General features: G+C 41.9%; 1 protein-coding gene across 1 annotated transcript in view; it reads left to right on the top strand.

Moving 5' to 3' along the window:
- ARHGAP10 (Rho GTPase activating protein 10) overlaps positions 1-12,764 on the top strand; it is a 373,837-nt gene that overhangs the window by 340,404 nt on the left and 20,669 nt on the right. The window contains exon 20 of the mRNA XM_068989838.1: positions 8,784-8,943. Within this exon, the coding sequence (XP_068845939.1) occupies positions 8,784-8,943 (160 nt within the window). The remainder of the gene's footprint in view (positions 1-8,783; positions 8,944-12,764) is intronic.

Below are 12,764 nucleotides of genomic sequence, written 5' to 3'. Positions count from 1 at the left end.
ATTAGTTTTTTACTTTAAGGGATAGCCTGTGTATATTAATTATAGTATACAAGCAATCCTTGTTGAGTGAGCACAGCAAAATATAAAGTACATCAAGTAGATTTTAATAAATTCTGGTTTTCAGGGTTTACTGTGACTGAATTTAACTTAAATATTCAGTCATGATGACCTTTTCACTAGCAATTTTTAGGAAAACTGCCAATTTAAATATGGCATAGAAAATGTTCTGAATCTTCTTTTTTTCCTAATAAATATTTTAGAGCTCTAAAATTCTTCTTCTTGGTGTTATTGTGCCATGTTTCACAAATTTTGATATGAAATGTCTTTATCATTGAGTCCTAAATCTTTTAAAATTTCAATTACGATTCTCTTTTTAACCATATTTAGTTTAACAGCATATTGAAATCATAAAAATCTATCCTTTTATTAAGTTCTAAATATTTTACAATTTTGGCATGAGACGAGAGTATGTATAATTTCATCCTTTGAAATATTTCCTTCAAAAACAGTTTGTTTTTATAGAATATTTATCCTCTGTTTCTTTCAAAGTATGTGCATACACATGTATGTATGTATAAAACAGAATGCTTGACATTATTGATTACAGATACCTTAATTTCTCTTTCTTTTTGTCCTGTCTGATAGCACTGCCTGAGAAGAGTATGTTAAAATCTCCAATTACAGTAGTTGATTTTTTAACTTTTCTGTACAGTTCTATATGTTGCTTGGGGCGTATTGTTAGGTATTCATCTTCTTGTTCCATAATCTTATCCCTTTATCGATGTAAAATGATCCTCTTTGTGTTTCATGTAGTTTACTAAGGTCATTAACTTTATTTTGATTTATATTTGTCCAGTATAGCTTTATTTTTTTTTATTTTCAACCTTGGTCTTTTTGCTTTAAGTGTCTTGTAGTCAACGTATTGTTGGATTTAAAAAATACATGGGAGAATCACTGCCTTTTAATTTGTGAGTCTAATCCATTTATATATAATATATTGCAGTTACCATTATGTTAGGATTTCTGTGATTTTACAGTTTTTACTTACTAATTATTTTTGATACCTTCTGCTTTTTATTTTTTTTCCTCTCCTCTTTTCTCTCTACTAAAGCAAGTGTTCTTCTGCTGTTTCCACTAATGTATAGTCTGTCTTTGTTTCTAAGGTAGCTGTGAGACTTATGCTCTCATTTATCTATTGGCATCTTAAACTCGATGGCTGAGGTGGTAAAGAATCTGCCCACAATGCAGGAGACCCAGATTCAATCCCTGGGTTGGGAGATCCCCTTCAGAAGGGAATGGCTAGGCACTCCCATATTCTTACCTGGAGAATTCATGGATAGAGGAGCGTGGCGGACTACAGTCCATGGTCTCAAAGAGTTGGGCGTGACTGAACAACTTTCACTTTTCTTAAACTCAACCATGTTTCTTTCTCCATCTCTAATAAGATAAATAACTAATGAACTCTACGTTTCGTTTCTGGGCTGCCCACCCCCATCATGTTGATATGATTCTAGGTTCTGGATCAATTTGGTTATTTTTTCCTTTTTGTCTTTTATCTTAAAGTTTTCAGAAGACAACAGTAGACATTGAAAATCTCATAGCGCTTCGTTTATTTAAACATTTAAAAATTGTCTTTTAAGAGTGTTATCACTATAGTTTTTTATGTGCTAAATTTTGGGTGTTTGTATGTCTGATATGTTTATTATGCCCTCACATTTGAATGGCAGTTTGAGTATACAGTTGAATGCTCAGAATTCTCCTTCAGTACTTAAAACATATTGCTGTGAATTCAGTTTTACTGTTGAGAACTCTGATGTCATTCTGGGTCTTTTTAAAAAATATCTTCCTCGTCAGGATGCTTTTTATTTTCTTCTTGGTATTTGATATTCTCAGATTCCTCAATAACATATCTTATGAGCACCATTTTCTTTATTTCCCTGTTTGGTACTCTGAGTCCTTTATTAAATAGATTGAAGTCTTTCGAGGTCTTTCAGATTCTTTAATTTTGAGGAATTGGTCATTATTTCTTTAAATATTTCTTCTCAGTGTAGTTCTTTTTCTGGGGTCTGGATGTGGGCAATTTCACTTCCCTTTTATGTTACGGATCTCTAAATTGCTGAATTTTTGTTGAGTTTGCTATCCTGGCTTTCTTGTGTTCTTAGACATTGTAGGTACAAGTCCCTTGTGCAGGAGGGGTGTGTGTGTGTGTGTGCCTGTGCTTGGGATGGTTTGGAGTCTCCTTCTCTTCCTTCTTTCTTTCTTTCTTTTCCATTTCTGGCTTTGCCTTTATCGGGTTCACCGGGCTGAACCAGGTGCTTTGGTTCAGAACCAGCGATTATTCGCGTATATAACTCTCCTTCCGGGGAGGGGAGCAGACAAGCTTACTAAATCCACTTCACAGGCAAGTAGGGTACTTAATCATAGATTTTTGGCCTTCACTTAGTGTGGTGTCTCCTAATTCCACAGCAGGGAGCCTGGTTCTAACCCTGGATCACGCCTGGTGTATTGTAGGTATATTGGTCTAAGGACACCTCAGGATTGAAACGTCTACTGGCTCTGCTGGTTTTGATGAGTCCTGGAGCCAGTAGGCTTCTGGCTTGAGCTCCCACTGATATCTGAAACAATTTTCTTTTTATTTCTATTCACAGAAATGTGAAGCAAGTTTTCAACTACAAGTTTATTTCTAAAAAATAAAAAAGAAATCATTTCAGTTTTGTTGTTTTGGGGATATGTGGGGAAAAAATGTGGGTGTCCTTTTAAAATTACATTGTCTTTTTGACTGAACATTTCCTGACTGATCTTTATTGTTAAAGTGTTACTGTTGCTATAAGTACAGTTAGTGTTGCTATAAGTACAGCTACTTTGTTCTCAGTAAATCTTTCTTTGATTCTAGTGACTAGCTGCTTGATGTTTAGGAGCATCTAAGTTTATTCTGATCTGTATTGTAAAAGTGTTAACTGTGTGGTTTTAAGTATAGTTACTTTGTTCTCAATAAGTCTTTCTTTGGTTCTCTTGACTAGCTGCTCAATTTAGGAGCATCTAAGTTTATTCTGATCTGGTGGAAGGGGTGTTTGTGTGTCAGGGGAACTACAGAGGGAAGCTACTGTTGTCTTCCAATTAACCAAACATGTAACTGTGGGGTTTGTCAAGAGTTCAACTAATGCATTAGCACTTTTCTTTCTTTCTTTCTTTTTTGCTTTCTTTCTTTCCTCTTTTCTGTCCATTTTCCTTTTCTTTCTTATTTCTGCTAATTCATCAGCCAGGATGTTTGAGAGGAGGGACATGGACCAGCCTTACTTAGCCTGTCTCTGAGAAATAACAGAAACCTTCTACAGTTTCAGCCCATGCCCAAACATTCTAGGCTAAGTAGGAAACAGCTGGAAAGAGATTCAAAGGGAACCATCTCTGACTTCTTAACAATTAGGAAGTGTTTTTGAGAGGCGAACAAAGAAGAAATGAATGAAATGGGAAGGATAACTCATTCCCTCCAACAGTGTAACAGCAATTCTGTTTAAGTGAAATTAGCAGAAGATGAGTGGAGAGTTTCACTTTGTCATCATCAGAACAAGAAAGTTCAATTGACTAGAGTAAAAGTTGATCAGTATATTAAAATATAGGAGATAAACATCCTCTGTGTTTGTTCACTGTAGTAGAATTATAGACTTATTCTTCCCTCTTCCTGCTGAGTTCTCTGCCAGTCATTGAAGATTGTTTTAGTCGCTCCTGAGAACAAAGCACTTCTGCATGTGCTCAGGGTCATTAAGAAATCAGAATAAGTAATGAATCTATTGGGTTGGCCAAAAAGTTTGTTCGAGTTTTTCCAGAAGCCATAACAGAAAAACTCAAATGAACTTTCTGGCCATCCCAGTAGCTGGCATGAAAGGCATGTCCTCGTGAATATTGTTTTTGGTCCATTTTTTAATGCAAGTCAATGTCTAGGGGAAAGTCCTAAATACTTATAACTCTTCTCTCTCTTTACCAGAAGGACAGCAATAACCACCACCAGTAAGGAGAAGCCTGCTGCTCACACTAAAGTTCCTCCAGGGTTCGCTTCCATTTTTACATCTTCTCCGTTGCTCTCTCCGTCCAGTGCCAGGACTTCAACTCCACCCACATGCCCCTCACATCAACAAACCTGTCCCAGACCTCTCTGCAGGGCTCTGGAGCTGTTTAACCAGAGCCCCTGGATCTGTTCCTCATCCCTCAAACCTAACATGTCCACAGCTGGTTTGATTTATGTCCCACATGCAACTCACTCGCTCCTTGTTTTTCATTCCCTATTTCAGTCAATAACTCTACGTTCACCCCGTTATCTAAGGCAAGAACTTGAGGGTTGTGTGCCTTGTACTGTATGTCCTCTACATATGAATGAGTTGTGTTCCGAGAACACATTTGTGAGTCCAACAAAGTTAGCCTAGGTATTCAGCCAACACAATCGGCTATATAGTACAGTGATGCAATAGGTTTATCATATCTTTCACACAAATAACACATTAAAAAATAAACACAAAAATAAAACACTTTTAATCTTACAGTAGAGTACCTTGAAAAGTGCAGTAGTACGGTACAACTGCTGGCATACAGGGGCTGGCATCAAGAAGAATTACTGACTGGAGGAGGGAGAGGAGGTGGGAGATGGTAGAGCTGAAGGACTGTCAGCAATCAGAGGGAGCAAGCTGCTCTCTGACTCATGCCTGACGTTGACGGAGCTCACTTTTGCATCTTTGAAAATTTGCAGCTTGAAGGGTCGTATGTCTGGGACTTACTGTATGTAAGCAGAGCCTCAGCAAATTGAAGAAAGAGGATGACTGATATGTGTGGCTTCAAAGGGGAGAGGACAGTCCTCAGAAACTGTGTGCAGGTTTTATAACAGGAGTACTTTGAGGTTTGTAGGCTTTTTTCCTTGTTAATTCCTGGAGGTGTTGGCTTTGCAGTATCATGATCTCTTCTCTGGCAGTGAGTCCACAGTATTTCCTGAAGCCTCCTGATTTGCCTCGCACTGCTTTGTGGTCTGTTAGCGTTACCAAGATGAGAGGCGGTCTCCACCCTCAGAAGATGTGTAACAGTGGTGGGGAGCTAAAATCAGGTCGTGGAAGCGTTGACGGTGCATTGTAGACTTGACTGCAGCTTGCTGTTGTGAGAGGAGAGAACAGGCCAAGAATGTGGTTGGCAAGAGCTTATGGAGAAGGTGGGAATTAATCCAGGGTTGATGGTGAGGACGTCATTCTCTCTTCGAGATGCCGGTGGTTCTTTTCTAGTGCCTTTCTCATCTTGGAGTCTGTTGCTAACGAAAGACCTTCAGCAGCATTCTTGTTCACGTACCCAGCTCAGCCTTGTTACTTGTTGGTGACGTGTCTGTCTGGAGATGCCTGTTGACGGGTAGCACCTAAACAAAGAGGTTGTGTGACACTCTGAAGAAATGCAAGGTGAAAAATGATGAGGGTGTCTGACTTTGATTCTCAAGTACAAGTGAGCTTCACAGGATTTAACGTCTTTATTCCCGATATTGTCGAATGTAGAATTTTTTAAAGCTTTATTATTTTCCTCCTGTTAATAGTTACAAAGAAGTCATTTGGTGTTGGTAAACTAAAGTTTTACAATATTTAAGTTTTCATGCCCGATGTTAATGCTTCCTCAAATTCAGTTTTTCTTGAGTAGAAAAGCACTTTCCTAAACAGCGAGAGAGAAGGGAATTTTGAGGAAGCTCTTTGATCGGTTTGTGTACACCTATGCTCTTGTATCAGTATTTTTTTTTTCACTTGAGGGTTCAGATTGCCACCATTTGGCAGGAAGGAAGGGAGAAATTCTCTTACTGTCATGTGATTTAGTGTGCTGAGTGACAGTGTGTGCTGTGTCAGTCTGCTTGGGGACAGAATCGGAGGGGCTGGCGATGAGCTAGGGTCTGTGGCTGTGCCAATGTTTTAGGCATGTACTTTTGGAAAGGAACTTGGGACCTTGGGCTCCACTTCCTTAAGCTACTTCTCAATGTCTGCTTTCTTCTTGTAGGAATGAGGCAGGGAGTAATAGGCCCGCTTGCTGCTTTTGCTGGGTCAGGCCCTGCCCTGGAGACAGGGCCCGTGGCCCAGAGAGCAGAGGGCCAGCGTCCAGCCTCCTGCCCCCAGGAAGCTGCTGGCGTGTGACCCACTGTGGAGGTTACCCTGTCCTACTGCAGAACTGGTCCCCGTTTGCACCTTCTAGCCAAACCCCGAGTTGGCAATGGTCATGCCAGAAAACATTTCAGTTTGCTTTAGACTCTGTGCTGTGGTTACACAAGAGGCCGTCCTAGTTTTAAAGGGAGTGGTTGCCCAGAATGACTGAGCGTTACCCGGAAGGGCCCGGGAAAAGCTGGAGCTCCAGGTCTCATTTGCAGAGAACTGGATGGATGGAGCTCTCTGGGCACAGAGGGAGGCAGCCTTTGCTGCAGAGTGGACTGTATCCCAGAACGAAAATAAACCCAAAGGAAATCACAGAAATCTAGCAGTGGGTTTCGGTTCATTTGCCTGAAAATGCGCCCTTCTCTTTGGGGCTGAATTATCCCAATTAGCTAAATGTGTTTGTGGTGAAGGGCTGTAGGAAAAGGAAGCTCACTGGAAGAGGAAGCATATGGTATTTATTCTGGTCTTTTTTTTTTTAAATTTATTGGAGTCTAGTTGCTTTACATTGCTTACACAGCAGAGCCAGAAGCTGTGCATATATCCCCTCCCCTCTTTTTTTTTGATTTCCTTCCTGTCTAGGTCATCACGGAGTGTTGAGTAGGGTTCCCTGGGCTATGCAGGGAACCCTAGTTCTCTTTAATTATCTATTTTATACGCAGTATCAATCATGTACCTAGATCTCCCGGTTCATCCCACCCCCCCTTCCCCCCTCAGCACCCATATGCTTATTCTCTATGTCCATGCAGCATTCTGGACCGTGTGTTTGTGAATGGGGAGAGAGAACAAGGCTTTTATAGAGAGACTTTGCTCAAGGAGAAGACCTGCCCACAGAGATCACATGATGTTCACCTCTTGCTCATTGTATCTCCTTCCCCAATCATGCATTTAAAAAAAGGAAAAAAGCTCAGAAAACTCCCTCACTGGAGTCTTCTGCACAGGACATGCATCCCCCTCATTGCTTCCTTAAGGGATCCCTTCTTCCAGCCGTCACCATCTCTAATTCCTTCTTGCCTGAATTCTGCTTTTCCAGATGTTTGCTCCTCAGATCCTTTTAGCCTTCATTGTAAGCTGGGTCAGAGTTAAGTAAAAATTTTTTACCCAGTCAGTTTTCAAGATTCGTATTCTGGGAGTGAGCCTAACCAGAGGCCAGGGATTTCGCTTGTGCTCCGTGATGAGTAGAGCTGAAGTCTGTCTAAGATGCTTTTCTGAGAGTGGGTTCCTGACGTTCATACATCCTCTGTTTCTGGGACTTAGGCCTGAGGAAGAAGGAAGCTTTAATCAGCTGGAGGCGGTTTGTGGCTAGGGTGTGACCTTCCACACTGTGTGTCATCTGCTGCCGTGGCAGTCTGTTGAGCAACTCTCGTGACCCATTATTTATAAAAGTCAAGGCCAGGTCATTGCCATCTTAATAGAAAGTTGCTGCCTCTGGAGGACACTCTCGAGGGGTTACGATTTAATGGGGCCCATGACTGTGGCTGAAGGGGCCAAGCTGTGATGGGGGCTGAGAGTACCACGGAAGTGAGGAGACCAGTTGGGAGAGACAGAAGCGCTTCTGAGCTCCTACCCACCTTCTGCATTTTCCACCCAAGCTCATAATGTGTACAAATGATGCTAGAGGTATTTCACCAAATGGTCCTCTCTGCGTGAGTAAATCATGGAACCCATTTAAGAAACGCTTCTTCCGTTTGAGTGTAAGGTCACCTCCAGGGACTTCCCTGGTCTGGTGGTCGAGTGGTTAAGAATGTGCCTGCCAGTGCACAAGATACGGGTTTGCTCCCTGGTCCAGAGGATCCCATGTCCCGCAGAGCCACTAAGCCCGAGCATCCCGCCTCTTGAGCCTGTGCTCCGGAGCCCGTGTGCTGTAACTGCTGAAGCACCTGGAGCCAGAGGAGCCGCCTCAGTGAGGAGCCCATGAATGAAGAGGCCCTCTGCTTTCTGCAGCTCGAGAAAGCCTGTGGCAACAAGGACTCAGTGCAGCCAAATAAATAAATAAATCTTAAAAAAAAAAAAAAAAGTCATCCCCTGCAGTCACTGCCTGGGCCTAGTTCTTGTAGAACATCTTCATGTTCACCAGCAAATGGAAGTTTCTCCTTGTCCACGATTTAATCAGTTGGGCTGTTAAATTGTAATCTAAGATTTCAGCTCAGAAAACAAGGTCCCTTGCAAGTTGTTGAATTTCTGTGGTAGTTGGCGATTGGCAGTAGCTTGAAGAGGCATCCCATGGCTGGAAAGAAAGAGGCTGGACCCAGCAGGGCTGATGTACTGTTCTGCATTGCTCTTGAGGTTATCGCTGATTTATGACTGTGTTCCTTAGAGACCAGGAAGTCATTGTGGCCGCCATTAAGGCTTTCATCTTCCATCTTTTTTCCTTGTGGGGAAAACCCTCCTCATTTTGTATTATCTATGATTTATTTTAAGCATCTTTGATTAAAAACAAACAAACAAACAAAAAACAAGAAAATCCCTGAAAACAGGGCACCAAAATACTCTTCAGACTTCATTGTAAACGTAATTTTGGATATAACTGGATCAACTCATCAAGCGAGGCCATGTAGTTAAGAGTGGAGTTGTTTTTTTCTCCTCTGAGCGTTTGTTTGAAAAAAGTTATTGCCTTTTTCTCCTCCCTAGGTGACCGTCCCAATCTTCCTAAGGAGGACACCCCTCCCAGCAGCCTGGACTCGCTTTCCTCTCCGTCTCCCATGACTGCCGCTGCCCTTGGGCCCCCTGGACCAGACCGGAACCACCTGCTTACAGACGGGGGCAGCTCTGGGGACTGGGCATCCACTGCGTAAGTGGCTGTGCTATTCTGTTGGGTGGAGGGGAGGTGGGTGGTGATTTTTATTTTGAAGTTTTATGTGCTGGGTCAGTCCTATAGCCTTAGGGCTCAGGACCTTTGTGCTCTTAATCTATGGGGATGCCACAGAGGAGAGGGTCCATAAACCAAAGGAAATAGGGTCTGTGTGTTCCCAGTATGGAAGGGGTGGGTGGATGCTATTTCAAATCTGTTTTAAGTTCAAGTTGTGGACGTCTGGGGTTGCACAAAGGAAGTTTGTTATTGTCCTGTTCGGGAGGTTTCCTCAATAGTTACCACAGACTTTTAGAAAGACGAAAATGCTTGCCTTGTGATCAGTAGACTTTTAAGTTTTCTATAGGATGATTTCTTAATGATAGGAATTTTATGAGCTTCATGCTAATGTCTTACTCTGTTTACTCTGTGTGAGCATGTATAATTGACAACTGATGGATGAAATATCGGATTTTGTCTTCGCAATTTGGTTGAGTGCCAAGCATATGCAGATGCTCGTGTGTATTAGGGCAAATAATTCCCATACAAACAAAATACCACGCGTGGACCTGGCTTGGCTACTTGAGGGTGTGTCTTTCTAGGTTCTTGAAGTTGTGGAGTAACTGCACCAGTGGTGGTGTGCAGCCTCAGACTTCAAACAGATGCTCAGAAAAGGGAAAATAAAACAACTCCACTAATAATTAACATGGCATTACTTGATTAGTCAATCAAATGACATTCAAAACTACATCTGTAATTCAACAGATGAGAGTATCTGGTATCCTGCCTTTAAAGTGAAAAAAAATTAAAAAAATCAAAGTTGCTTAAAATAAGTCATAGATAATGATGTCATTTGACCCTGGCCGAGCATTCTTGGGACTTTAAATGGAATTGAAAACTGTTCCTCACAGTACTTGGCTTTTTATAGTTACTGCTGGATTCACATGAAATCATTATGAACTTATTAAGTATTAAAAGAGGTAGGGACAAATCTGGTATGTTATCCTGAAATTTGGGGGTGACCTAAAGACTTTGCAAAATCTCACTGAAAATCCAAGTGGAACTCAAAATATGGGTACACGTTCTCCAGAGGAGTTTTTTCCCCCAAAGATTGTCACATATATATGTATTTAAATGCTAAAGACTGTATTATGGATTTAAACTACATGTTACTGAAATGGGCCTATCATTTTTACTGTTCTCTTTTAAAAGTAAGAATAATTTCTCACTTTTGTGCTACAGGCAAAAGTGATAGTGGCTGTATCGGAATCCAGAATCTGTAATGCAGGGCACTCGAGCGGTGGGACTTGGCATGTGTTAGTGTGTGTGTGTGTGTGTGTCTGTGTGTGTGTGTCTGTGTGTGTGTGTCTGTGTGTCTGTGTGTGTGTGTTTCAAAGCACAGACCAAGCTCCCAGTCTTGTCAGTATCTGTCCCAGTCAGTGCACAGCAGTTTAGTCAGTTCTTCGTGGTGGTTCTGTGGAGAAGTGGCATTCTGAGCCACAATTCATAGCACATCCACTGCTGAAACATGAAAAGCTTGATATTTTTGGTTGTCAATCAAATGCAGAGTGAATCCCCCAGCTTCTTATTCATACAGATTAAAAAAAAAAAAAAGCCACACAAAACTTTAGTCTTTATTTATCTGCTTTATGTCTCAGGCCAGGCCCTGCTCAGCATGTGGGATCTTAGTTCCCCAACCTTTGCTCCAAGCATAGAGAGCACAGAGCCTTAACCCCTGGACCACCAGGGAAGTCCCCATACATGTCTTAAAATGTCACAGAAAGTACTCCAACCTGGAGAGGCCTGAAAAGAACAGGGCAAAGTAAGTAGATGAATCCAGTCTGGAAAGGAGATTTTTGTTACAATGGACACTTCCTGCTATTTGAAGAACTTGATCTTTTTCCCTGGGCGCTGGACAAAACTCATCTCTCTCTTACATTCATAGAATGTTTCCTGTGTATCTTTTAAAGGATTTGCTTGTAAGCGTGTTTCAGTCTAGATTTCTCATTAAGTTGGGGAGTGCTTCTCATACTTGAGCCCGATGCGGATCCCCTGCAGGGCTTGTGAAGCCCACAGTGCTGGACCCCACCCAAGAGTGACGCTTAGGGTTAGAGGGGAGCCGGAAAACGTGTGTTTCTAATGTATTTCCTGATGGTGTTGGCAAACCCTGATATACCCTCCTGCCTGCCCCTCCCCCCATGGTTCCAGGCACGTGCTGATGTACATCTCTGAGGATTACAGTTCAGAGAAGTGACCGTGCAGAGTATTTCCTTTTTTTTTCCTTTTCTTTTCTCTTCCTAGGATTGTGTGTTTGCTCTCTTCAGGCAGCTCCTGGGTGCTCACTTATTGAAATGCACTCACTTACTGCAAATGTTGATTCCCTCTGCCTGAAGTGTCTCCGTTCCATTTTTCTCAAGACAATGCTGACCTGTCTTCAGGGTGTAATTTAGTTTTCACTTTTGGGAAGCCTTCTCGAGTATTCAGAATTATCCCTTTCTCTGTCTGTGCCCGATACTTGATGTTAGGAAATGATTCCCTAGTTAATGTCGTTCGGTCGCTAACTCATGTCCGACTCTTTGTGGCACCACGGACGTCATGCACACCAGGCTCCTCTGCCCTCCACTGTCTCCCAGAGTTTGCTCAGACAAATGTCCATTTCCCCTTTTGCCTTCAGTCTTTCCCAGCATCAGGATCTTTTCTAGTGAGTCAGGTTTTTGAATCAGGTGGCCAAGTATTGGAGCTTCAGCTTCAGAAACAGTCCTTCCAAAGAATATTCAGGGTTTATTTCCTTAAGGATTGACTGGTTTGATCTCCTTGCAGTTCAAGGGACTCTCAAGGGTCTTCTCTAGCACCGCAATTCAAAAGCATCAGTTCTTTGGTGCTCAGCTTTCTTTATGGTCCATCTCTCACATCCATACATGACTACTGGAAAAACCATAGCTTTGACTATGTAGATCTTTGTTGGCAAAGTGATGTCTCTACTTTTAAATACACTGTCTATGTTTGTCATAGCCTTCCTTCCAAGGAGCAAGTGTCTTTTTGTTTCGTGGCTGCAGTCCCCATCAGCAGTGATTTTGGAGCCCCCCAAAATACAGTCTGTCACTGCTTCCACGTTTTCCCCACCTATTTTCCATGAAGTGATGGGACCGGATGCCATGACCTTAGTTTTTTTGAATGTTGAGTTTTAAGCCAGCTTTTTCACTTTCCTCTTCTACCCTTATCAAGAGGCTCCTAAGGTCCTCTTCACTTTCTGCCATTAGAGTGCTTTCTGCCATTTTGCACTATGTACTCTGCATGGAAGTTAAATAAGCAGGGTGATAATATACAGCCTTGTCATACGGCTTTTCCAGTTTTGAACCAGTCAGTTTTTCCATGTCCAGTTCTAACTGTTGCTTCTTGACCTACATACAAGTTTCTCAGGAGGCAGGTAAAGTGGTCTGGTATTCCCACCTCTTTAAGAATTTTCCACAGTTTATTTTGATCCAGACAGTCAAAGGCTTTTGCATAGTCAATGAAGTAGAAGTAGATATTTCTTTTAGGCAGCTTTCTATTAGGTAACTAATCTCAGCCCTCAACTCAGTCATTCTTGATCTATTAATTATGATACTAAGCAACACTCTTTGTTGGCTGTCCATCTGCCTTGCCTCTAAAAATACCGTGATCTGTTAGACATTTCCAGAAGCCCCCTCACAGTCAGAATTTCCTGCTTCCATTCTGACATTGTTAGGGAGTTTAAAAATTTAGCTCTTCCTGTCACCTGTCCCCCCAGCTTTCTGGAATCCTATTATCCTTGTTACTGCTATAATATTATCTCCTAGGTCAGC

Source organism: Capricornis sumatraensis, chromosome 17 (assembly GCF_032405125.1).
Source record: "Capricornis sumatraensis isolate serow.1 chromosome 17, serow.2, whole genome shotgun sequence".
Lineage (NCBI taxonomy): Eukaryota > Metazoa > Chordata > Mammalia > Artiodactyla > Bovidae > Capricornis > Capricornis sumatraensis.
This window is presented reverse-complemented; position numbering and strand designations above follow the sequence as displayed.